This window comes from Colossoma macropomum, unplaced genomic scaffold (assembly GCF_904425465.1).
Source record: "Colossoma macropomum unplaced genomic scaffold, Colossoma_macropomum, whole genome shotgun sequence".
NCBI classification, from domain to species: domain Eukaryota; kingdom Metazoa; phylum Chordata; class Actinopteri; order Characiformes; family Serrasalmidae; genus Colossoma; species Colossoma macropomum.
The window spans coordinates 20215917-20243106 of NW_023494789.1; the positions used below are offsets into that span (position 1 = coordinate 20215917).

Sequence of the window (27190 nt, forward strand, 5' to 3'; positions counted from 1 at the left end):
AGGTTTGTTAGAAAAGTGAAAGTCTGTTAAGAACAATGGTCTCCTTTGATAGAACCTACTTTTCCGGCGTGGTTTAAACCACAAATGGAGAAGACGATTAGGTAACACACGAACAACTGAATTAGAACAGAAACCCATTCTTTTAGTCGCTGTGCGCGAGACTAGGCAGAATACATTTGAAAGGTTGTTCGTAGTTTCTGTAAAATCTGTTGTATGATTGAGAGAGAATGAGTTGAAATTGACGGAGAGGCGTTTCACACTTTTATTATTCTGTTTGTGTTTTTTTTTTTAACGTATGTGTTTATTTAGTTTGCCATTGGTAGAAACTTGGGACACGCCTGTGATGGACACATGACCCACTAAGCCAGTGCGCGCTCGTGTCTGTCGGCAATTCGGAGTTAAGAGCCAGAAGAAGAAAGCGTGATGTTAAAACAAAGCGTCGTCGTGTAAAGCGTCTTCTTTGTAGATTCTTAGCACATAGTGAAGTGATGAAGTCTAGATGGTAACAGTCGTCGAATACAGTCCGGACGGTGCATATGTCATCTTGGATGGACCCCACTGTCACCGTGCGTTTCACCTGAATCACGGCGCCTTATGGTTAGTCACTGAATTCTTTGGATCGATGCAGGGATATTTAATTCAAACTGTACGTCTTGTACTTTTTATTATCGTTTATGTTATTTTAAACATGCTCGTCAAACATGTATTCCTTCTGATTCTTTCAATCATAAATCCTACAATATTCCGAATATAATTTAAAATCCCAAACTGTGTTGATCTTTAAATCTGTGATCTGTGAAAACTCCCTGTAACTATAAGCGAAGCGAGTTAATCCCATGTAGTACCTTGTCTGGGCAAAGGAAAATATAGCACCTTTGCTTCTATACCAAATTCTCTTATTCTTCAGACTTCTGTTGGTCGAGTGAGGACTTTCAGCTGTTAAGTTGTTATATAATATTCAGTTATTGTTTAACAGTAGAAATAGAAGAGATCCAATGAAGCAAATTTCATTTTAGAATTCACTTAATTCACTACACAGTATCACTTTAACAGAATAATGCTTGGCAAAATGTTAGAACAGCTTGCTCGCTCTAAGTTGCAGTTAAAATACTGTGTGCTTATATTTAGCTGTATAAAAATTACATCACAGATCTTCAGAAAGGGGTTTGTATAATCAAGAAATCAAAATGAAGAAAGTAAACAGTGGGTAACTGGCAAGCGGCACTGAAAATGTCAATTTTTGTCCATTGAATCGTATGTGTCTTTGTTTGCATGCAGCTGCGTTGAGCATGTCCTCTTACACTTCACTGTTCAGCTGAGACAGCCTGAACTGCTTGCCAGACTAAGGACCTCTTCCCCAACAGAACCAACGGTAATAATAGGGCTGCACAATATATTGTCTGTTAATTGTTATTGCAATAATGGCCTTTGCAATACTATTGCAGATGGTTGTGATATGCAAATGAGCCCTCTATCAAATCACAGTGATTTGTTCTGGGGTTTTTTCTAACAGTGCTGTGAACATCTTGACAAATCACAGTTGCAGATGAGTGTTTGTGGGTTTTTTTTAAGGAAGCAAGGTTTAAATGCAAACAAAAGTAAATTATTTTGGTCAAAAGAGTGCAGGTGATGAATGTCACTTTAGTCATTTGCCGTGCTTTACAGTCGCAATATAAATATTTTGTCCATATTTCTGATATATTGCATATGCTTTGGGAAAGTTTGAACTCAGCGTGGACATAATTCACTCTTAATTAATGTGTCAGACTGTGTATTTGGGCTAACTGGAGTGTGGATAATCTCATTCTGTTTCTTCAGCTCTTCACTGAATTATGAGCCACCATGCCACCAGACATAGCCATGCTGATTGGGACAACTTTATTCTGTCCTTTTTTTATTTCATTTTATTTATTGAGTGATTGGTTGGTCTGTTCCTGTTTTATGTTCTGACATTGTAAGATACATGTTAAAGGAGAATTCCATTGATTTTTCTAAATTTCTACATAATTAAATTAGTAAAATGTAAACAAAGTCATTCAGAGTGGTTTGATTTACAGGCCTCAGCAGTGAGCAGGCGGGAAAAGGAAGAAAAACTAGACAGATGAGACATTCACTAAACACTAAGAAGTTGTGAAGCATCTCATTCTCCAACTTCTTGTTCAGATTTTTCTGTTCCACCTTAAATGGTGCACCAGTTATATTCTGGCACCTCAGGCACCATTTAAAGTGGAACAGGAAAATTTGAACAAGAAGCTGGCAAATAAAAAAAGCTGACTTCAGCCTCCTAAAAATCGAACGTTGAAAAACGTTTTACAAGAAACTAAAGTTATTCTACTTTTGTGGAAAAGTACTCTGCGAGAAAAGCGGCTACAGCTGAGCTAAAGCTTGTAGCAGAGCAAAGTAAGTCTGTGATTTCGTTTATATGTATTAGCCTGTACTAGCACATTAGCGCATACTGAGACGTATTTACAGCCAAGATGGAAACATGGGCGTAAAATGTTGTGGCTTTCAAGGTGGTTTGATTTTTGTTTGGACAAAATGGCTTCTCTTAACATTTGGGTTGCCGACCCCTGGGTTAGGCTAACACTAACATAAGCTAACTAGCTGACAAGCTAGTTTGACCTCACTTCATAGTAAGTACAAGAGTGTACACGCGCAAGAGGGATAGAAATAACATTATTGACAGCTCTTTATATTCTTTGTTTTCAGATTTCTCTTCAGTATTTTGAAACAATGATACCAGTATTTGCCATATATTGTTGTTTACAGTAAGTTAATGTCAGTGAAAAGGGCAAAGCTGAAATTGGCTTCCTTTTCGTCAGATTCTTGTTCGAATTTTCCCTTTGAGAGGGTCCAGAATGTAACTTTGCATTAAAAACTCAAACAAGAAGCTGACTTCAGCTTTGTGTAAAAAAGTTATTGTAACAGTTTTATATCTCTCAATTCTTCGACCTGTAGATGTAAATTAATAGTCAGCAGATGAGATTTTTACCAGTTAAAACAAAATAATAATAATAAAATGATTGATTATTATTTTCTTGAGTTTTTTTAATCTGAGTGTAATAAAATTGAACATGCTTAAAGAGCAAAATAATGCTCTTTCTGATTGCACCACAGCGTATCTAAGAGAGATAAGGTAGCATTGCTTGACAATACCTTTGCTTTATCTGTGCCTGTTGTAATTGGATGGATATAGTGGTTGTTATACTATCTCTGTGCCTAATACCAACTATGAAGAGAGAGATCTACTGTGTGCCAATTTGAATAATAACCATTTTTTGATATACTTAACACGGCTGATGTACTTTGACATTGTCTGTGCATTACTACTCTAGAAGTGCTTTGTAAACATTTTGGGGGCATTTAAAAAAAATCCCTTTGGGGACCATGCCCCCGACTCCCCTAGTACAGGCTTAGCCCTCCTAGCCATGAACCTTTAGTGATGCTCCAGTTGAAGACATAATTCAAATTGAAACGCAAAATGTGTATGTATTTTGCATTTCATCACATGTTAAAAACAAAACACCATCACCCATTTGCCATTGCATTTCCTCATTGTTACATTTCAAAATGAAAAGCAAGTGCAATCCTGTTTGTAATTGCATTTTCACTGTTAATGAGGCACTCCTGTCAATCAAACGCTGGGCAGGATGTCAGGAGAGACTTTTACTGCGGGATGTGTTTTAGGAAGAAGTGATGAGTCTAAACTTTGGTAGCTCTGGAGCAGAGCTAGATGCTTGTTTAACACAGTGCAGACCTAGCAATAGCAACCACTGCTAGTGACATTTTAACACTCGCTAACCAGGCTGAGGATAATTCGGTCTAAAGTGGTTTTCATGTGGATATGATTCATGACCAACTATGAGAGCCTGTGACTGCACAGACAGCAATGTTAATGACATGGGCAGGTAAAAGCGGCCCAAATCTTATTTTTTTAGACTGTTCACAATGTCTTTTAAATATGACCTATATGCATCATTAGTCTCAATAGATCACACTCCCAAACTGACCCACATGCACAAAAGAACAATGCTTCGCATGGCCCGCTCACCCAGAGGTAAACAATCAAAATGGAGTCAACAGGCTCCTGTGATCTTCGGCAGCATCACAGCTAATAAGAAGTTACGATGGCTGACAGCTGGGCTTTTCACTTGCTGTAAAAACGGGCCTGTTACTCAGCCACAGCCACTTGGTTTGTATCCATGTTTTCTTTAAACTTTGCTTTCCAACTTACGTAACTTTTCTTTTTCTTCTCATTCTCCTACGGCTACATTCGTGAGGTTCTTTCAAAATCTCTTCAAACATGGAGCAGTTTAGATAAGTGTCTTCTAATTTTGTTTGTACAGAAACATCATTCCAAATGTTTATGAGGTCTCAGCAGCATGAAATTCTTATGAATACTGAGTTGGATTGTTGTAAAAGTCGCATGAATTCCAATCTGGCTGTTCAGATGGAGTCATAATGCCTCATATGGGATACGTATCGGATTTCAGTACCACATATGAAAGCGTCCCAAATCAGAATTGACCATGCAGATTCAGTGTGCTTTTTGCTGTTCACACTGCCACACAGACAACACATCTGTGTCACTTATGAAGAAAAAAGATTTGGGCCACTTTTACCTGCTGTGTGAACCAAGCGTGCCCAGTGTTCTGATGAATTGTGCTAATATCCTACCAAAGCTTCCTATTCAAATTTTCCCATTTCACTTGGAATGGTGCAGCAGTTACATCCTGGCCCCTAAGGTGGAATAGGAAAACTTGAACAAGAAGCTGGCAAATAAGTAGCTGGACAAATAAGAAGCTTCAGTCTTGTGTACCATAGCACATTTTTATAGGTAGCTCCCTACATAAAACTGTAGGTAAGATATTTTCAGGCAGAGACTTGCAGGACTGTAGTAGGACCTGGACAACCAATATTCCTATTATGGAGATGCAGGGCCACTGTAGGTTGGCGCAGTGTTTACCAACCCTGGCCTTGGAGGAGCTTAACAATAAGATGATTTTGAAAAAACGGTGCCACGTTTTTCCAAGAGTCTTTTGAGCCTCCAGTTACAGTGTCTCCTACACTGGTTCTTGTACAGCCACAATCTCTCCTAGTCAGCCAATAATCACTTCCACACAAAACAACAGCTCATTAACCACTGACTATTTGTAGTGTGTTAAAGCAGAAAACAACGACAGTCCTGTGAGCTTCTGCCCTTCGAGGTTCAAGCCAGTCACCATGTCACTAACATTTGTGCTTGCACAGCTGCAAGCTTTCATGGTCAGTCATGAATTACTTCGACATAAAAAAATCACTTTAGACAGGATTCTCCTTGGCCTGGTTAGCAAGTGTTAAAATGTCACTAGCAGTGGTAGCTGTTGCTAGTTCTGTATTGTATTAAACAAGCATCTAGCTAGTTTGGATTTGTCATTCCTCTTAAAACAATTCTCTTAACTAAAGAATGTCATCATATTACGTTGTTGCAACTTTCTAAACAGTTTTGGATGAAGTACACAAATCATGTACTTGAGTTAAAGTAGAGATACCCAAGGTAAAATATTACTCCAGTAAAAGTAGAAGTCCTCCCTTGAGACCTTCACTTGAGTAAAAGTACAAAAGTATTTTACCCTCAAATGTCCTTAAGTATCGAAAGTAAAAGTACTAAAAGATTAATTATGACTCTAATGTCCTATTACCATTTTTGTAACAAGACTCTTGCTTCATCAACTTATTTTAGGTGAAAATACTCTAGTGTCATTCTTGGTAAACCAATCTTTTAAGAGAATGTCATTAATTAGTCTGACGCTGATGTCTATTAAAATTATTATAAGCACAAAACACTGAAGGCAGACAATTTCCATTAGGTAGAACCAAATGTCTATGAAATAACTTTTTGCAAACAAGGAAACTTTCAGTTTAAGATTTATTTGCAACTTAGTTACAAGTTTAAGTTTAAAGAAAACTTGCTTTAAACACAGGTTCACCAATGTGTTTTCCTTTACTATGTTGCATCTGTAGGTTTTCATAAACATACTAGCAACTAGCAAAAACAAATGTACTATAAAATGAAAGTGTTTGTATAAATTGAGAAAAAAGACACATGCCAGTCACAACTGCACATGTGTACATATTTCTATACTGTGGTCTATGTACACAAAGTTAGGTTAGTTCCATCATTTATGTTGGCATAGGCACTCCCAAAATTTTACACTGCTGCACTGACGTTGAACCATATGCTTGCACCGGGTAGGTATATCCAACAGGTCAAAACAAGCTCAAAACTAAGTATGCACTGTACTCTGATTGGTGTGCTTACTTCACGCTTCTTTCGTTTTGACATGTTACGTTTTTATGCACACATAAGCCAAAAGGAACGACGGATTTCGCATAATGTAGTGGAGTAAAAAGTAAGATATTTGACTTTGAAATGTAGTGGAGTGAAAGTAAAAAGTCGCCCAAAATGGAAATACTTCAGTAAAGTACAGATACACAAAAAAGTACTTAAGTACATTAACGAATTACGTTTACTTTGTTACTGTCCACCACTGTTTCTGAGGAACTACATTTTAACATTGTGACAATGTTGTGGGCACCAAAATAATAGATTGTCACAACACTGTCACAAATGTTTCATGTTTCACATCCACTGTGGCAGTATGCTTTTCCCTACAATAATTTGGTTTAGGTTTTTAAGATTGTGTCTGTGTTGTTTTTCATCATCTTCGCACATCAACTGTTTGATTTCATTTTCATGTCATCTTTACTGGATCTGCACACTGTAGCAGTAGCCTATATATTTTTTCTTTTAAAGTTTGTACATCTTTAGTTCTGTAGGTTTTGCTGTCTGATTTTAACTTAGGTTTATCATCTTCTGTGGACAGAAGTTGTGCTTGTGCTGAGTGGACACAAGCTTTATAGCGGAGGTGCTGCAGTGTTGGTTGTGTTTGTGTGAATCCAGCTTTCTGGTTAGTTGCTGTTGTTTTGTGTCAGGGCAGAAGTGTTGGAATATGTAAGGTGATGACTGCACTGCTGTTAGGAATAGACTATAGCTGGATGTAATGACATTTATGACAGTATTTCACAACATCACATTAAATATTAGAAGGCATGTGTAGGTTCACTGGTCATTTTTGATGACAGATAAAATGGCAGTATTTCTGTTGTAGACATTGTGATCCCTGGTTTCTATCACCATCATTTTGGTGAAAATCCAGGTTGGTAATTTTCTCCACAACAAACCATTTCACATGAAAACACTATGAATGACTTTGTTTACATCTCTGAATTACAAGTAACTAAATTATGTAGAAGGCAGCAATAAAAATTGTCATAATTCCCCTTAAAGAAGAATGTATAAATGTCTTACAGATAATTTACTGTCTCTGAAACACAGGGAAAATGTTAACAAGAGATTTTTCATGTCCAGCGATGTGTTCTGGTAAAACAAAAATAAAAGAATGGTTGAGTATACTCCATACAGAGCCATTATAATATGCAAATTGATCTCTAAGTCCCTCAGTACCACTGGCTTCAGCCAGTAGACTTTAAAGTAGGGCTCACAGACGTCTCTTTATCTTGATAACTTCCTGTGCGTGTGCACAGCACGCGTTGGTGCAAGTCAAGAACACACAAACTACACACAGCCTGACAGAAACACAAACACACCAAATGAAGAGGTAAAATGATCTGAGATGACATAAAAAAGCTTCTAGCACCACTGGAATGCAGTCGTATCAAGTCCCATGTCTTACGTCTCCCCTTTCCTGTTGAATTAGCAGGGTCTGTAGGCTGCCAGGTCAGCATGTCCATGAACATAGGTTCCCTGCCCTGCAGGAGGGACAGAACTGGGAGTTTCTTAAAGGTAAGTTGTGACTTTGAACTCTCAATCATCATTCAGTCTCATGTATTTCTTTCCTCTGTCAAATTCCCTTTCAGTCAGCTATCAGTTTCTGTTCCTCTCTGTTTCTTTGATAATAATGTAACCATTTCTGAAAGTGTTATAAACATACCTACTCACCTTCAACAAAAGTGCCACAGAAGGCATACTAGGAAACTTCTTTTGATGTATCTTGAGGGTAGAAAAACATTTGGAACTGCTTTGGGGTGGATATTTGGGGGCAAGCTGTATTGAGATATTCTATTTTTTGTTTTGTTTTTGTTTTTCCATTAGCTGATGAAAGCAGAAGAATGGCAGAAATTTACTGTGATTGCTAGGATGATCAATATCTTAGCAGTCTAACTAGAGTATTAGTCTTCATCATTATAATGATGAGAATGGATTACTCTAATGACAGAAATGAATCTTCATTTGTATACATCTTTTCTTATATGGACAAGAAATATATGTAAAGTGTTTTTTTTTAAATACATTTGAAAATGTATGAAAACGGCCAAAAAAATTGCTTAATGTACTTGTATAAAGTATTCGAAATACATTTTGGAATAAAACAATACATTTGAATTGTATAAATATCATATAAAATTACAAACCAATGTATTTATTTTCTGTATCTCTTTCATTATGTGCACTCTGAAGCATAGCTGGCATTTTACTGTGTAGGTAAATGGTGGCCAAATAACTTCAGTAGTAGTAGTGTGCATGTGTTTGACTGCTGTCAAAGCTATTTTATTTATGATGGTGGTGAGTACCTGCACATACATACATCTTCTTCATCTGCAGATTTGAATTTATTATCTTCTCATATGATAATTGGTATTAATTTTGGACATAAAGTTCAAACAGCATGTTTGCATGTTTGTGTTTACATGTAGAGTCATGAACAAAACCTGTGTCTCTGGTATTGTAGAAGAATACTGCCATCTGTAGGTCATTATCTTCTTAGCAGTCTGCTTGGCTTTAAATTTTAGAGGCTCGAAACCCAAATTTTGCAACAAAAATGAAAATTCAGTTTAATTGCTCTTGGCCTCACAAACTCTGCATCTAACTCTGTATCCAAGTCCACTTTCACATCCCTCCTGAGACCCCTTATTCCCCCAACGACGAAATGTTTATGCCACTTCATGAGCTCACAGGCTGATAAGCAACTGAAGCCAGTTTGCAATAGCTGACATTACGGGAGGCATTACATGGACTACACGAAGAGTTACTTCATGGCTGATTTTGGGGCTGTAATGTTAATGTGTCCAGTTTCCTGAATGGATTTTTTTTTTGAGCACAGGAAGGTGACTAACTGACTTCCTCCCTCTGTATGGATCTTAGAGGAGGTTGAAACATTTGTTAGTTTCATGAGAGCGGTGTCCTGTCGCTGGGTTCTTCATTGTATACCCTCATAAGCTATTTCTCTTTCAGTGTTTGCAGAGGATGTATTCCTCTTACTCTCTCTCTCTCTCTCTCTCTCTCTCTCTCTCTCTCTCTCTCTCTCTCTCTGATACTAGCTGTTTTCAGTAAAAGTCTATCTCTGTCAATCTTTCTCGTTCTGTAGTTGGTTGATGCATTTGCATCAGAGCTTGATCAGTTGGAGCAGGAAATGGTTTATACAGCCTCACAGAGATACACCAGAGAGCCTGAAGCCCCTCTCTACCCAGAGTGAGTAAAAGCTCTGTTCTTTCATTCTTCACGTTACTCACATCACTATAATAACACAAAATATATTGCACAAGATGAGAAAACAAACTAGTACAGTCAAGGACATGAAACTGTGAACTTGAATGGCTTTGTAAACCCTTAATCTCTTGCTTGATTTCTTTCTCTTTCCTTACAGAGTGGAGGGAGAGGTGAGTGGGGTTTACTTGCAGTCCCCTTTGGGAGGGAGATCTTGTGTGAGCGACTGTGTAAGCGGACACGTGAGTGTGCTGGACAGGCTCACTCTCACACACCCCATTTGGTTACTTCTGTCTATTACAGAGCAGGAGGCCAATCACATCCTACTACAACAACCAGCAGGGGTGAGAAGGAGAATTGTGTGTGTGGATGTATGTGAGTGTGTTTTGTGATTGTGGGACATGTTTAGGAAAGTAAAAGTATAAAAGGGGCTCCTACCATTTGTTGACCCCTATAATAGACATGTTTGTGACCTCTGCCCCCTGCAGGCATTTTTGGTGTGGCGGTCATCTGCACTACAGAGAAAGGTGCTCTCTCTTCGTGTGAATAATATGCCAGGATCTCCCGTCATCCACTACCCTGTAAAGGAGAGCTTATACAGTATGTTGCTTCTCATTCAGACACATCTTTGTTTTGAAAATGTCACAATAATGATATTATTTATTTTTGATTTATCATTTTATTTACATTATGGTCTCTATGTTTAAATCAGGTAAAAGTTTCTCTTAAATGAGCAAAGTGAACAAGTAAGGGAGGGTTATAAGGCAACAGTGGATGCCTGTTTACAAAGATATAGAAAAAAGAGAAAACACTGTATAGGCCTTGAAGTTGTTTTCTTTTTCTTTCTTTCTTTTTTCCATTTTTCAAATTATACCTCTTTTTAAAATATCATACGCCTTTCAAAGAGGAAGACTGAACTGTAAAATAGTAAAATATTATAACAGGGTGGATTGCAAAAATCTGGAGCCTCACTCAAAAATGCTGACACCAAATGTTAGATTAATCAGTATTTGATCAGTATCCACATTTCTTTTAAGGGAAACTTGTGTGCGTGTGTGTGTGTGTGTGTGTGTGTGTGTGTATCATCATCATCTTCATCATCATTCTTTATTTAAGCTTGGGTTTACATTGGAGGGGGGCCTTCATTTACAATGTAGCCGAGAGCCACAGGAAGAGTACACAAATTAAGATTGTTAAAATAAAGAATAAAGATTCCAAAGTAAAGCTAAAACAATAAAAGAAAATCCTTACAAATATTAAGGAAATAAAAACAATAAAAACAATTTATATAATATTAATAAGAAACAATAAAAACAATAAGTAAAAATATATAAAGATAATAGCATGTAAAATAGAAAAATTAAAGATAAAAATAAATAGACAAATAAAATATTCAACTAAAACAGTTACAAACAGAACTAAAATAATTCAAAAGTAAAATTTTAAAATCCCTAGGAGAAACAAGCGAGTCAAGCTTTAGAGTACCTTGTACCTTCTTCCAGCTCACTGGTGCACCATAGCTAAAGACAGTTTTACCCAGCTCACTAAAAACTTGGGGAAATAAAATCATCTGAGCGGGTTTTGTAATGTGTGTCCTTTATGGTGAGCATGGAGGTAATATACTCTGGCATCTGACTGACGAGAGCCTTAGTGTGTGTCCCATCTTACATATAGTGTATATATACACAAACACACATCTGCATACACACAAACAGTATATAATCAATATATTAATATGATGAAATACAATAAATAACACATAAACAAATATACAGTATATAAATAATATCAACATGCACAATTCTACAAATTCTAAATATTTAGAGATACAGATATTGCTATTTTACATTGAGAAACGTTATTTTTGAATTTTTGCACTATTTTCCCACAGAGTGGTGAACCTCTCCCCATCTTTACTTCTGAAAGACTCAGCCTCTCTGGGTTGCTCTTTTTATACCCAGTCACTTTACTGACCTGTTGCCAATTAAACCAATTAGTTGTGAGGTGTTCCACCAGGTGTTTTTTAGCATTACACAACTTTATCAGGCATTTTTTACCCCTGTCCCAACAAATGTACCTGACATCAAATTCAAAATGCGTATTTTTCAAAAAACATTAACATCTCTCAGTTTCAACATTTGTTGTCTTTGTGCTGTTTTCCATTAAATATATGATTTAAATGATTTGCACATTGTATTCTGTTTTTATTTGCATTTTGCACAGCATCCCAACTTTTTTTTGAAACAGGGCTGTGTATCAGCTTGTTGGATATACAGTATGAAACAGCTTTTTCCACTTGACCCCTTAAAGTCAAAATGATAGAAGGATTGATGAACAGAGAGATGGTTAGACAATAAGCATACTTTATAATTTTATAATTTGTTAATAATCTGTCTTGATGTTATGTGTTCTAGCATTCTCTTTGGAAGGTTCAGGAATCAGCTTTGCAGATCTTTTCCGCCTTGTGGCCTTCTATTGCATCAGCAGGTAAAGTTCTTAAAAATCATTGTTACTTTGTGTGTGTTTTTAAAATTTCAATAGCTAAATGCAAATGATTATTAGACACAGCAGAACAGATCAGATTTGGATGCAATTCTGCTGAGCTGCAAAAACCTTTTGAAAGTGGTTTTGTTGCTTTACTTACAGTTTTATTTTAATATCAAGGACAGGAAATGTGCCTGAAAATACTCACAACATGTCAGGGTTACAGAATAGAGTTAAGACCCAGTGAGAAAAGTGGAATTCTCCTTTAAGTTATTTAGATGGGATATTTTAGACCTTAATTTATAAACAGTGAGACCACTGCTTTTTGCAAGACTACCATAACTAGGCGAAAGAACTCTGTTACAACACCCCTGGACATAATTTTGTGGTATTCATTCAGGCTTTTTTTGCAAACCTCTAGCTATTGCTCTCCTTCCCTTGTTTATTTTTGCCCTTTCTGACACTTCCTGTCTGGCTGTCTCCTGTGATTTCCTCTAAAGAGATGTTCTGCCCTTCACCCTGAAGCTTCCTGAAGCCATCAGCTCAGCAAAGGCCCCCGCAGAACTAGAGAAAATGGCTACATTAGGAGCAGGTACTGCACAGGGATCAGGCCAGCACAAAAGCTCTCAACAATAACCCGCTCCACTCATTAGTAGTATTCTTTCCTATTCCTACACCACAGGTATTTGGCCTTTAGCATAAATGATTTAGCGTATATCATGTTCACGCTGTTATAAATGTTAATCAGAAAATATCGTAGCAGATAATAACATTGTAGTTGTCGCAAATAAGACTTAAGAATGATTTTGTAAGTTGTTTGTCATGTTTACTGATTAATTTAATTGTTGTGAAAGACGGTTTGTAGTTGTAACATGGCAAAAGCTGTCTGCTGATGAAATTGTAAGCGAGCTCTCACTGTGCCTTCATTGCTGCAATGTTAGTCGCACTCCTGTTATGGTCTCATTCCATGTTATTATTAGTGTTGCCAAGTAAGTGTGACACAAATGGAATGAGCATCAGAGTGAAAGTGCAAGTGTGGATGTGTGTGTGTGTATATATATATATATATATATATATATATATATATATATATATATATATATATATAAATAAAATCATTTGAACACCATAAGTTAAATGACACATTGATTTTGAAGTGAAAATAAGTTAAAACATTCTCTACTGCGAACTTAAACATGGCATTTTTCTACAAATGTTTGTGCATGATTTCCATTTATTTACTGAGTTTAACATATTGGGATGGGGGCTGGAAATGTACCATAAGTATTTTTTTCCAGCAAATAAACAGTAATTGGGAATTAAAATGTGCAAAACTGTGTTCTTTAAAGAGGATGTGTACTTATTTTTTCTTAGTTTTTCAATCAACAAAATGTAATTTGGTCAGGACACCCAAACTTTTGCATAACACTGTATGAGGGAATGGTGATTGTATGAGGTTTGACAGACAGGATAATGCTTCTTGTAAAATAAATTTTAGGTACAATTTTCGTTCCAGTCACATTTGATTGTGAAACTTGTTTTACTTTTTGCTGCTTTACAAAATACTTTTTAAAAGCAATTAGAAATTTACTAAGTCGCCGTATTCACTGTATTCCTTATACTGTGTATTCTGATCTCTGAAATGTGCCCTCAAGAAATTATTTATCTAGATTCAGTTTCATGTAGGATTTCATGTAGGTGTACTACTTGAAATTTGGACAATTTTTAAGATACAGAAAAAAGTTGTGGTTTAACTGAGCAAAGCATACAATTTCTATAGAATGTCCATCATTGTAGCAAAATGACTGCTATAGACAAGCAGAGAGAACGAAACTAGGCCAGCTGAATGTAATGGGTAGAAAGGGGGAGGAGAAAAAGGAGGGGCGTTCTCTGGCATTTATAGTTCACTCGTCCGCACAGAAACTTTGTTTGGATTTGAGTGACTCAGAGATTTTGGGTGTGTTAGCAGCATGTGTCAGTTTGTTCAGGACTTGTGAATCGGCACTTGCGTACCGTAATGCAAGGCTGAAATCACTGACATTTCTAAACCTTCAAGATTGTGAAGATTAGAGGATACTTTTGAATCTCACTCTCTCTCTGTCACACACACACACACACACACACCCACACACACACACTCACACACACACACACACTCACACACACACACAAACACACTTATACCTTGTGCTAACCAGGAAACAGAAAGGAAAAAAGCGTGAGTATTTGTACTGACTTTCTGTTGACATTTTGTTAAAAGTTCATGACTCTTTAGTTACTTCTCTGTTGTATTGTGCCTCTGTTTTTTGCCAGGATTCTGGGACTCTAAGGCATGTTCTTGTTCGCTAGTTCAGAACAAACTTCCCAGCTCCCTGCAGTGTGAACCATTGGTAACAAGGACACAAAGTCACATAACATGGACACAGAGTAAGTCACAAAGTCAGGTAACATGGACACAGAGTAAGACCCTATCAGGACACAAAGTTTTACCTGGTCAGCAGTGTGCTCCTCCTGCACTGACCCGTACCTGCTCCGCTGCTCCTCATAAAGATCAGAGTAGCTCCAGTGAGCTACCACTGTCCTTCTTTAACCCACTTTTTCTCCAGACACACCGATGGCTCACAGGGAATGCCATAACAGGCTCTCACAAAGACCCCTTCAAGCCTAACTCTCAATCACAGGGGGCCACCAACAAATCCCGGCCCACTCCGCCACCCAGGCCACCTCCACCTCGCCGCCTGCCTTGTCGTCCAGCTTTGCTACCAGGTCAGAAAAGAATGCCCGTGACTGCTACATGGGCCAAAAGCAGTCAGAGCTCAGTGCAGAGACCCAAACTCATAGGCTGTATGGGGCCAAAGCATAGTACTCTAAAAAAATACCAAGCGCCGCCTCTGCCACAAAAGCAGCTGGACATTGATCATCACCGCTGTACTTTTGCGCTAGATGAGGAGAACATAGCCAAGGCTTTGTCCCAAGCCAACCAAGCCTGTGAGGCACCTTTGAGGCATAAAAGTGAGGCTCTTCAGCTTTGGGATAGAAAAGGAGAGTCATGCCAAGGACTAAGTGACACATCCACCTCCTCATCTGACTCCCTGGACTTGTCCCCGCACCCTCACCAATCAGATCTGTCCCTTAGCCCAGACCGAGGCCTCTCCACAGACAACAGCAGTGATGAGGAAAAAGAGGATGAAGAGGAGGACGACTACGGTGCAGGACTTCAGAGGGACTTGCAGCTGCGGATGCGAACCTCCCGAAACTCCAAGAAGTTCCTGCCAGTGGGACCTGTGGGGGCCCGTCCAGGATCACTTCTGATCTTGCCACAGGCACTTAAAGGGCACTTTCATAAGGTCAGGGGAGTTCTGGGCGTGTTGGCCACCCCTGAGAGACGTGCCTTGCGCCGTATTATCGAACTATCCCGAGACAAAAGCTCTTACTTTGGCTGCCTCGTACAGGACTATGTAAGCTTTGTGCAGGAGAACCATAGTTGTCACACGTCAGGCTTGGACCTGCTGCAGACCATCCGACAGTTTATGACCCAGATGAAGGTCTACTTAATGCAGGGCTCTGAGCTAAATCCACCCATTGAATCCCTGATACCTGAAGACCAAATTGGTAAGTATTTCAGATTTTCTTCTGGATTTTCTTTTTTTTATCACAGCTCTTTATTGCAATCAGGGCCTTTCTCCTTAAATTAAAAGTAATTATTTCGTACAATTACAAAGTAGTGTAAATTATAATTATAATTGAGTGAATTTGTATCCTCCACATGTCTTTCTGCATCTAGAAAAATGTAATATTGGCATTTTAGAATGTAGACATAATCTTCCAATACTCTTTTATTAGTGTTTGAAAAATATTATGATGCTATGGGGGCTATAAGTTGCTCTTTGGGCTATAAGTTGCTACTCAGGACATATTTTTGTTAGTGTTATCATTACATATTGATTTAAAGCTCAAAATGTTAGCCTACATGTGTTTAACATGGCCTCCTCTCTTTAAAATGTCAGAAGCCAGGGTGAGCTCATTTGAATGCTAAGTCTATGAGTTTTAAACCAGATTTATTAACATACTAATCACATATTGTCTCCTACACTATGTCCTACACAACATGTTACAATTACTAACTAAGTTACAGGGCCAGCTTTAGCCTTAGGGGTGCCCCAATAGGGATCTTTTTGAGGCCCATATTTTGCTAGCTGATGTACTGTAACATTAAAGATTAACGTATAACCACCACAAGCTATCTAAATTATGTAAATTTATAACTGTCTAATTTCTGTATTTTTGATGATTGGATGTTCGTTCAGGGTTCTAATAAGTCACAGAAAACCTTCGTAGCATGGTTTGGCAGATTCAGGGGTCTGTCTCATAAAACATAACTTTTTGCTTACCTAGCTAATTTTCAACTTAGTTTGATCTAACCATGGTGGCAGTGGAGACAGTGTTGTTTTTTTTTAACCATTATAAATAGTTTACTTTCTTCATATTTAGGTAATATGATTTCGGTTTCTTTGGTAACTCCTCGTTTGTTTCATTTGATTGGCTATTCATCATAAATGTCAGACTTTCATGTGCACACACATAAGGATTAAATACAGTCTGAGTATTTAAACCTGGATTAACAGTGAAAGTTGTTAACTGCATAAAGCAAGTTAATTGCGATGCTCAGACTTCAGAAAGTCTAAGTTAAATCTGCTTCTTTAGAAAGACCCTAGATCAGAACTGTCAAACTCAACCACTAAAAAGGGCCATATTAAAAAATCTCAGCAAATCCGTAACCAGCTGTGTTTTTATTTCATTTTTACTTAACATTTTGCAATGACCTGAACGGGCCATTGTTTATTCAAAATATGCCAAAACTGCAAAAGCAAAAAAGGCATTGAATACTTATTCAAAAATACAACCCTGTTTCCAAAAAAGGTGGGACGCTGTGCAAAATGTAAATAAAAACAAAATGCAAGGATTTGCAAATCATTTAAACCCATATTTCATTGAAAATAATACAAAGACAACATATCAACTGTTGAAAATGAGAAATTTTATAGTTTTTTGAAAAATATATGCTCATTTTGAATTTGATGCCAACAACAGCAAGTTGGGACAGGGGCATGTTTACACACTGCATTGCATCACCTCTTCTTTTAACAACACTCTGTAAGTGTTTGGGAATGGAGGAGACCAGTTGCTGTAGTTTTTAAAATGAAATGTTTTACCATTCTTGCTTGATATATGATTTCAGCTGCTCAACAGTTCAGGGTCTCCTTTGTTGTATTTTTCATTTCATAATGCGCAAAATGTTTTCAGTGGGTGACAGATCTGGACTGCAGGCAGGCCAGTTTAGCACCAGGACTCTTTAAATACGAAGCAAAGCTGTTGTAATACATGCAGAATGTGGTTTTACATTGTCTTGCTGAAGCAAACAAGGCCTTCCCTGAAAAAGACGTCATCTGGATGGCAGAATATGTTGCCAAAACATGTATATATCTTTAAGCATTAATGGTTTCTTCACAGATGTGCACGTCCCATGCTATGTGCACTAATGCTCCCCTAGTTAGCTGATTTCTGTTTGTTAGATCCTATTTTCTTGTCTTCAGATGTTGTTACATGTAGGTTAAATGCAAGTTTGGATGCACTTTACATGTTTTAGGTATCCTAACCATTAATGTGTTCAGTGTCTCTGCTGAGTAGTCAGTTAGGTTGTAACAAAACAACTTAAATTGCTGCCAACTGAGTAGTTTTTCTCAAAACTGTTGTTCAAGTATGTAACTCAACTAAGAGTGATTTTTAAAAAGTTTTCTTTTACACTTAAGTTTGTGATCATTACTATTATGTACTACAATGTCATGAAACTTCAAACATCAAAAAAATTTGAACTAAATTAAAAATTCCTTTTTTTTTCTTTTTAGCACCCAGACTCTTTTAATACGGAGCAATGATGTTGTAATACATGTAGAGCTGGTTTGGCATTGTCTTGCTGAAATAAACAAGGCCTTCCCTGAAAAAGACGTCATCTGGATGGCAGCATATGTTGCCAAAACATGTATATATTGTTCTGCATTAATGGTGCCTTCACAGATGTGCATGTCACCCATGCCATGTGCGCTAATGCACCTCTATACCATCATGAATACTGGCTTTTGAACTGTGCACTGATAACAAACTAAGTGGTTTTTAACCCAGAGGACACAGTGTCCATGATTTCCAAAAAGAATTTCAAGTTTTGATTTGTCGGACCACAAGGCACTTTTCCACTTCCCCTCAGTCCATTTTAAATAAGCTCAGGCCCAGAGAAGGTAGCAGCATTCCTGGATCCTGTTTATATATGGTTTCTTCTTTGCGTTTTTAAGTTTTAACTTGCATTTGTGGAAGCAGTGATGAACCGTTTTCACAGACAGTGGTTTTCAGAAGTGTTTCTGAGCCCATGCAGTGATTTCCTCCACAGAATCATGTCTGGTTTATTGGCCTTGTCCCTTGCATACAGAGATTTCTCCAGATTCCCTGAATCTTTTAATGATATTATGTACCGTAGATGATGAAAAGCAAAAGTTTTTTTGTTATTTTCTGCTGAGAAATGTTATTCTTCAATTGTTGCACTATTTGATCATGCAGTCTTTCACAAAGTGGTGAACCCCTCCCCATATTTACTTCTTCTTTTATGCCCCATCGTGTTACTGACCTGTTACCAATCAACAACCGGGTGTTTTTTTAGCATTACACAAGTTTACCAGCCTTTTGTTGCCCCTGTCCCAACTTTTTTGAAACATGTTGTTGGCACCAAATTCAAAATGGGCATATATTTTTTCAAAAAACTAAATAAAATTTCTCAGTTTCAACATTTTGATATGTTGTCTTTATACTACTTCAATGAATATAGGGTTTAAATGATTTGCACATCATTGCATTTTGTTTTTATTTACATTTTGCACAGTGTCCCAACTTTTTTGGAAATGGGGTTGTAATTCTAAATGAAAAGAAATTGTTTTAGGTAATTTTTTAAAAACTACCTACTTGCTTGAACTAGACACCAGGCATCTTTTCTTTTTATGTAACTACTGGCCCATAGATTGTTGTTGGGAGAAAGGGATCCCCATGCAGTGCATGCTAGAGTCTGTAGTGCATCTCAGGGTGAAATGGACTAATAAGAATAAAAAGTTAAAATCATTTCGCAGGCCTAGTAGGACTGTGTCACAGGCCTGACTTGACCCATGGGCCTTGTTTTGCACATGGACCCTAGATCAACTACTTGTTTTTCAACTACAAGCCAAATTAAATGGCATAACATTAACACTACAAAAGAAAAAAAAACAACATATCTTCACTCCACATCTTCTCCTCGTCTGCTCTTTCTACTCTGTTTTTCAGCTCTAGATGCATGTGTGCATATGTGCTTTTTTGAGACATGATTAACCAGTTGCAGAAAACATAATGGCCCAGTAATAACCCAGAATTAGTAAGCGTGCCCCCTGGGTGGCACCGGGGCCCTAAGCAGCTGCTTATTTCTCTTATTAGGTAGAGCCATACCTGTTCAGTTGACTTGCTCTGCATCTCCAATTTCATTATCTTTTACAATTGTGTGCATCAGTAATGACCGATAATTTAAACTTTCACTGTTCAGAGGACCTGATTTATTGGAAATTACATGGGAATGAGGGTGTGGGGTCTCAAAACATTTCTAATGTCTGCTGTTGTGTAAGCTACCTCCTGTGGCCATAGCCCAACTTTTAAGATTCCATTCCCTAATAACACCACAACACATATTGTTGAAATGCAGCACTGGGTCAAAAGGCTAGCACATGCGGACTTGGAGTGCCTTTTCTTCATCAACTGAGAGCAAATGTCTTAAATAACACAAGCTCTGGAGCTCTGTGCAATATTTGCTTAAACTCCTTGTAGCTATGTAGTATGCAAAAACAAAAGTAATTGTTAAACTAATTCATAATCTCAAAAATTAAGTTAATCTATACATAAGAAGGTTCATTCGAATGGTTTACACAGTGCACATTCACTTGAGCTTTTTGTCTTTTTGAAAGGGACTACAGGGGTGATTTTAGCTTCAAAAACACAAAGATGAACAAGCAAGGTATACCTAAAATATAATGCTAATAAATATTTGCTAATTATACACACGCCTTTATTGTATGGTTTCTAATATTTTCATCCCTTACCTTGACAGTGCTCAGTATCTGATAGTGTTAGAATGCTCATTGCACTCCAAGACTTGATGTAGTACAGAACTCATTTTGTACATGAATCTAAAGCAAATAAAATATCAAGTAGCAATATGGAGCCTAGTATATGGATTTTAAGGTAGTCTGAAATTCAGTTCCTTTGCAGTTTGGATAGTGTTTCTGCTGTGAGCTCTGATGAACTTAACAGAACACTGATGATGTTTTAATTAGCTACATTAACATAATCTTAACTCAATAATTTATTGGAAACTTAGTGACTTTTAAACTACAACTCAAAAGGTAGGAATGGTTGGATCATAGATCGGTTAATTGTAGGGGTGTAACGTGTCACAAAATTCAAAATTCAATTCTATACAATACATTAGTGTCTCAATTTGATACATTTTCTGATACAACCAAAATAAGGAGTGGCTAAAAAATTGGTCCTATGTTAATATGTAAATGTTTTCATCTTCAGTTTATTAGAACATTAAACATTATTCAAGTACAATATTTAAAACAATACTGTGCTTTCTAGTGTTCCAATCCAATGCTCTGGCCTGTAGCAAATATGTTCATGATACAACAAAACATATGCTGTGAAACAGTTTCAGTGCAGTATGTTGTATTGTTATATCCCTAGTCCATTGGCTTTATAACTGCAGTGTATTTGAGAGTGTAATTAGAGAATGATTGTACACATTTCTCCTCTTAGATGCAGTGCTGGAAAAAGCCATGCATAAATGTGTGTTGAAGCCTCTGCATGGCTCACTGGAGGCTGCCCTGCATGACTTCCAGGTCAGCAGTGGTGCATGGGAACAGCTGCAAGAGAATCTGGCCTTGGCCAGGGCCAAGCAACCAAAAGAGCTTGGAGTAGACGGAGCCCAGCCTCCAGATTCTCATGCCATTGAGAGAATCCGACGCAAACTCCGTTCCATGTGCAAGATGTACTCGCCAGAGAGGAAGGTCATGGTGCTTTTGCGTGTATGCAAGCTCATCTACACTGTCTTGCAGGATTACTCGGGTGAGCAGGGCAATGTGGGGGTCTGGAGTGTGTGTGTGTGTGTGTGTGTGTGTGTGTGTGTGTGTGTGTGCGTGAGTGTGTGTGTGTGTGTGTCAGTCAGTCAGAGAGTTTGAAATCTCAATAATTACACAATGAATGCATTGGTTAAATGATGGAGAACTGCATGTTAAATTAGGAAAATAAGTACTTACTGTTGGAAATGCATTCCTTCTCTATGTAACAGTGGCAGGGAGGATGTTTGGGGCTGATGACTTCCTTCCCATGTTGACTTATGTGTTGGCTCAGTGTGACATGCCACAGCTGGACACAGAGGTGCAATATATGATGGAGCTCCTGGACCCCTCTCTGTTGCATGGAGAAGGTAGACCTCCCCACTGTCCCCATACTGACTTGTGGATACAATTGTGTTTGCTTTCTCAGTTGCTCTTTTACTTACCAATACCTATACATACAGTCAAGTACATAAGTGTTATTGTTAACAAGCTTAAAGCTTAATTTGAGGGTACTGACATCAAAATTGGGTGAACGGTGTTGGATTTACATCCATTTTACTACATTTAATAGGAGAGTTGTTTGCTTAGCTGTTCTGTGGCCATTTTACAAAATGCCTAGAGTTGATTTCAAGTGTGGCATTTGAACTGGGAATCTGTCGCTGTTAACTGTCAATATAAAGTCCAAAGAGCTGTCATTGCCATCCTTAGGCTGAAAAATAAAACCATCTGAGAGAGAACAAAAACATTAGATGTGGCCAAATCAACTATTTGTTACATTCTTCAAGAATGAATGCACTAGTGAGCTCAGAAACACCAAAAGACCCAGAAGACCATAGAAAACAACTGTGGTGGATCACATAAGAATTTTTTACCTGGTGAAGAAAAAACTCTTCACAACGCTCCACAAGATGTAAACCATTGGTAAGCCTTAAAAATGGGAAGACCAGATTTGAATTTGCCAATAAAAACATTTTTAAAAAAGTACAGTTAAGAACAGATGAGAAAAAGATCAACTTGTACCAGAATGATGAGAAGAACATGGATAAAGGAGGGAACTGCTGATGATCCAAAGCATACCACCTCGTCTGTCTAGCATGGTGCAAGTAGTGTTATGGCGTGGGCATGTGTGGCTGCCAGTGGAGCCAATTACTTTTTATTTATTGATATTGATGCGACTGCTGACCAAAGCAGCAGGATAACTTCTGAAGTGTATAAGGTTATATCATCAGATGACACTTTACAGTGCAGATGGACAGATGGACAGAAGCACAGTGCAGAAACGACCCAAGACTTTATAAGGCAAAGAAGTAGAATATTCTGCAATAGCTAAGTGAATCACCTGACCTCCATCCAATCCAGCATGCATTTCACTAACTGAAGGCAATACTAAAGATAAAACACCCCAAAAACATGCAGAAACTGAAGACAGCTGCAGTAAAAGGTCTGGCAGAGCATCATCAGAGAAAAAAACATTGTCTGTCTGATGATGTCTAGGAGTATTAAGTATTAAAAATTACCATTCAATTTATGATTATGATTTTATTTTGTTACTGTTGAGCCTTTGAACATGGGGAGTGCTATTTATGAAAATGGTCGTAATTCCTACACTGTTCACCAGATTTGAATGTAAATACTTTAAAGTTAAAACTGAAAGTCTCATAGTATGCTGTGGTTGAAGCTACAATAACAATAAAAATGTCCATACATTTGCAGACCCGACTGTAGATAAGACATGGGATGTCAGGATGCGTTCAGATAATCTGATTGCTTTAGACGCTATTGTATTTGTACAAGCCTAAAAAAGAAATTTGCAGGAACTTGTAGGAGCCAGCCATCTCAGTGTTTTCCAGTAGTAAGTGTTTGGATACCGGAAGGGTTTCAGAAACCTTAGGGGGTTGTCTGTGCTGTGCATTGTTACAGTCCAAGGCACTTCCTTTACAGACTCATTTCCACCTGGGTGTTGGTCTCCTGTTCTCAAAAGGCAGTGGTCAGAAGTGGTCAGAAAGTTTTTAAGGAATGCGGGTATACATGATCCTTAGTGTTGTATTATCTTAGATGATTTTGTATTATCTTAACAATTAATATATATAATATTAAGTTTATACATGCAACCTTTCAATAATTTGTTTATGCTGATTTAAGCGCATAAGTCCCCTAAGGAACTTTAATGCACAAACAAGTGTGGTGCACTGTAGAGAAACTTACTGACTTGGATTTCTTCAAAGTGTTGGAACCAGGGGTTGTGATGTCTTGTGATGCAAATCTAGTCTTTTTAATTTTCTATCCAAAATGACCAGTGAACCTACACGTCTTCTGATTTTTTTTATATGTAATGTTGATAATGGTAAAATGGTAAACTGAAAAAAATAAGACACATCTCTGCATCTCTGCCATGAATGGATTTTAAAAAATGTTTAAGCCAACACACTTATCTCAGAACTAAATGATGCATTTTGGATAAGGCCTAATGATTATTTTAGAAAGCTTCAAGCCCAAATCCTGTCACAGCTTCAGTGGTTATCGATCAGTGTTAAAGCAAGTAGTACCAGAGACCCTCCTCCAGGTCTTATATGATTGGCTTACCACTTACCAAGTCTGAGATGATTGCCAGACCCAGCTCTTATGCTTTTTCCCGATGCTAAACAGAGGTGTGCCACCTCCTCTTATGTTACGTTAGAAAATCTCCTGCAGCAAAGCCAAGATGACTCGTATCTGCTGCCATGCTTTGATGACGCCCTGGATCAGCTCACCAGCTCCACATTGGTTCAGCTCATTGGACTTGTGGAGCAGGTATTGGCAGGTGCTGGACTATAGCAGTTTACAGTAACCTCTGACTGCACCTGAAAAAGTGCAGCTAAGAGCATTGGCACCATCCTCTTGCAAGTACAGGAATGTAATGAAAGAGTCATTGCATACTGCAGCCGATGGAAACAGTTGCCCCTTCCCCACCACCAACGCTGGGAACCACTGTATTCTTGTGGCCATGGATTATTTGAACTTCAAGTTGGTGATCATGGCTAAGGCCTGTGACTGGCTGGACATTTGCAAGACTCAGGCTACACCACTTCACCCTCAGAGCGACAGCCTCATAGAGCATTTTAATCAGTGCTTGCTACTTACCCTGCTATTGTCACTGCCCAGCATCAGCGGGATTGGGACCAGCACCTACCTCCGGTCCTGCTGGTGTGCCGCTCCACCATGCAAGAGTCGACTGGGTTCACCCCAGTTCTTCTTATGTTTAGCAGCGAGCTCAAGACGTCCGTGGGGCTGGTTTTTGGTTGCGCACCAAAGTCGGAAGAGGGCAGCACACCCCTAGCAGGGTATGCTGAGCTCCACCACTGTCTCCATGCCATACACCAGCTCGCTAGGAACCACAAGGGCACATCCAGTGCTCACCAAAAACAGGCATATGACTCACATTGCCAGGGTCAGCCCTAGTCACAGGTGTGACTATACAACCTGCGCCGCAGGAAGGGACGGCTCCTGTCGCTGAAGGATATGTTATAGTCCACAGAGACAGACTTGCCCCATACCGACCCTGCGAACAAGAGACTATGGCTAGGGAGTGGGTACCCCGCAGCACTTGTGTTGACCAAGACAAAGGACATTCCAAAACCCTTACTGCAGAGAGACTGCAGTGGGGGTGATGTGCTCCCTCACATCTCAGGGACTTTTTTTGATCCTTAAAGGGGGGGCATATGGCGTCTGCCACTTGCTCCGTGTTTCAGAAGGGGGTTTGGGTGCGTGGTGCACAAAGCTGTGCCGCGTGCCTCCTCCCCCTTCGTTAAAAGGACATTTGTTTTTGTTCTTAATGTTCTTGTTTGTTAGTTTAAGATGTGTTTATGCGTTGACTATGTCTTATTGTGTTGGGCTGTGGGTTAGTTAGTGTGGGTTTAGTTTCTACCATAGATGGAAGTGCTATAGCTAGAAGTGGCCTTCCCCACTATACTCACTGTTATTCAGTGGCCTTTTCTGATTTGTTCAATAAAAGAGCACTTACTTAGGCAGAAATAGTGGTTTGCTCTGGCTTCTTTTCACCACCTATGCCGCAGTATGCTGAGTTTTCCAAATTGTGTCACATACAAGTGTATTTGTGTGGGTATGATCATGTGAATAACTGCCACATCTGTGTTATGTTTTCTAGGTGGATACTATCTTACCAGTGCATATGGAGCCATGTCACTGATTAAGAACTTCAAGGAAGAGCAGGCTGCTTGTGTTCTCAGCTCTACCTCTCGCAATACACTGCACCAGTGGCACCAACGACGTACAATCCAGAAAAATCTTCCCACTGTAGAAGACTTCCAGGTATTGCTTGCAGTGATTACAGTATTGTATATGTATTACACTGATTCCAGGACACAGGAAATTGAAGTGCTCATACGTTTCACAAGTGCTTAACTGCAGATTGTTGTGTATATTTTAAATTGATATACTTTAACTGTTTTCTGTATGTTTATGTATGTTCAGAATTACTTGCGAGTGGCTCTGCAAGAGGTTGACAATGGCTGCACAGCTAAAACTTTGCAAGTGCGCCCCTGTACTACAGCCAAGGAAGTCTGCTGCCTCTGTGCCCACAAATTCCGTGTGGCTGACCCAGAAAACTATGCTCTCTTCCTTCTCACGGATGACAGCAGCCAACAACTGGCCCCAGACACATACCCTCAGTGTATCAAAGCTGAGTTCCACAGCCGCACTCACCCCAAGCCCTTCTATTTCGTCTATAGAAGACTGCCAAAACCTAATGGCTGCATTCCATCGCAGCGTCTCAACAGCAGCTGCCCTCCAGACTGAACAGTGACTATTTGTGGACTACACTTGTTGAAACATTGTAAGGAACCACTGTATGCTGTATTATATGAGCCAATGTTTAGGGGTCCCAAATACCTTCTCAGTTCGCCATGTGACTAGGAGGGTCAGGTGAAACTCAAAAGAAAAAAAGTTTGCTGGATAGCTGCCCTTGATGGTACAGTCAGTAAGATGAGTGCAGCGTACAGTGCCCTCCAGAATCAGCGTCAGTTTATATTAATCAAATATGCTGTATCAATTTCACTTGTTTACCTTAATAAGTAATAAGTAATAACTTCCTTGGAGAATATTTCCAGATCCTCACTTGTGTATTCTCCACTTCAGCTCATCCTACACCTTTTCAATGGTGTTTATGTTGGAAGACTAGAATGGACATTACATTTAATGGAATGCACTGTCCTACTGGAAGACATTCAGTACTTCTCTAAAGTGTCAAAGAAATATGGAAAAGAAAGTTAATGATGCCGTGTATCCTACCAATGTTCCGAAGACCCTTGCAAGGTCATGCATCCATTGCTATGCTTAGCAGTGTGGAAGGTTCTTTTTTGTATGACCAAGCTAAACCGTGTTTTTGCCACAGAGGAAATTGTATTGCTCAAATGTTGCTCTTTGGTGGCTCAGAAGACTTTAAGGTGATTTATCCTAAAATTCCTTAGGAGAAAAAGCATTAGAGAAAAGGGGACATTATATACAGGCAGAAGGAGCAGGAGGCCTTGAATGGAAGCTGAAATGGATCTAATGGGAATATATGGATATATTATATGTAGTAATGTAACAGTATGTAGTACTATATGTAGTAATGAGTAATATATATATATATATATATGGGTTACTGTGCTCACAGTAAGATAATGTGTTTATTTAGAAATGTATCTTGCTGTTGGTGGTAACTGTTGAAAAGATGCTGTATTTTTACGTTTCTCTGAGTGATTTTCAACTAAATTTTAGTCATTCAAATCATGGATCTCAGAGTCATTATTCTGCCCTTACTGCTTGTACATTGAGCTGTAGAGAAAATGTCTTAGCCCTGCATTATTTCCACATTCTGAACTTGTGCTTGTGAAACTAACAGGGCAGTTTCAAAAGAGTTGTTCTTTGCCCTCAATTCAATGATGTCTAGTGTTAAAGCAAGACTATGAGCTATTGTTTCTATTAACTAAGTTAA

At 38.5% G+C, this 27190-nt stretch overlaps 1 protein-coding gene across 3 annotated transcripts; it reads left to right on the top strand.

Annotated features, from left to right (window-relative positions):
• Positions 1-291: 291 nt before the first annotated feature.
• On the top strand, positions 292-27190 carry si:ch211-85n16.4 (ras and Rab interactor 2). Of its 3 annotated transcripts, XM_036570455.1 has the most exons (13): positions 292-597; positions 1279-1372; positions 7761-7846; positions 9429-9532; positions 9708-9891; positions 10036-10147; positions 11962-12034; positions 12532-12623; positions 14345-15643; positions 20915-21223; positions 21447-21584; positions 25361-25524; positions 25687-27190. In XM_036570455.1, exons 3-13 carry the CDS (start codon positions 7787-7789, stop codon positions 26008-26010), a joined length of 2859 nt encoding a protein of 952 aa, XP_036426348.1. In that variant the 5' UTR covers positions 292-597; positions 1279-1372; positions 7761-7786; the 3' UTR covers positions 26011-27190. The 3 variants fall into 3 exon arrangements, with proteins under 3 accessions (XP_036426348.1, XP_036426350.1, XP_036426351.1); XM_036570457.1 differs by lacking the exon at positions 1279-1372; XM_036570458.1 differs by lacking the exon at positions 1279-1372 and having other exon boundaries at positions 7764-7846.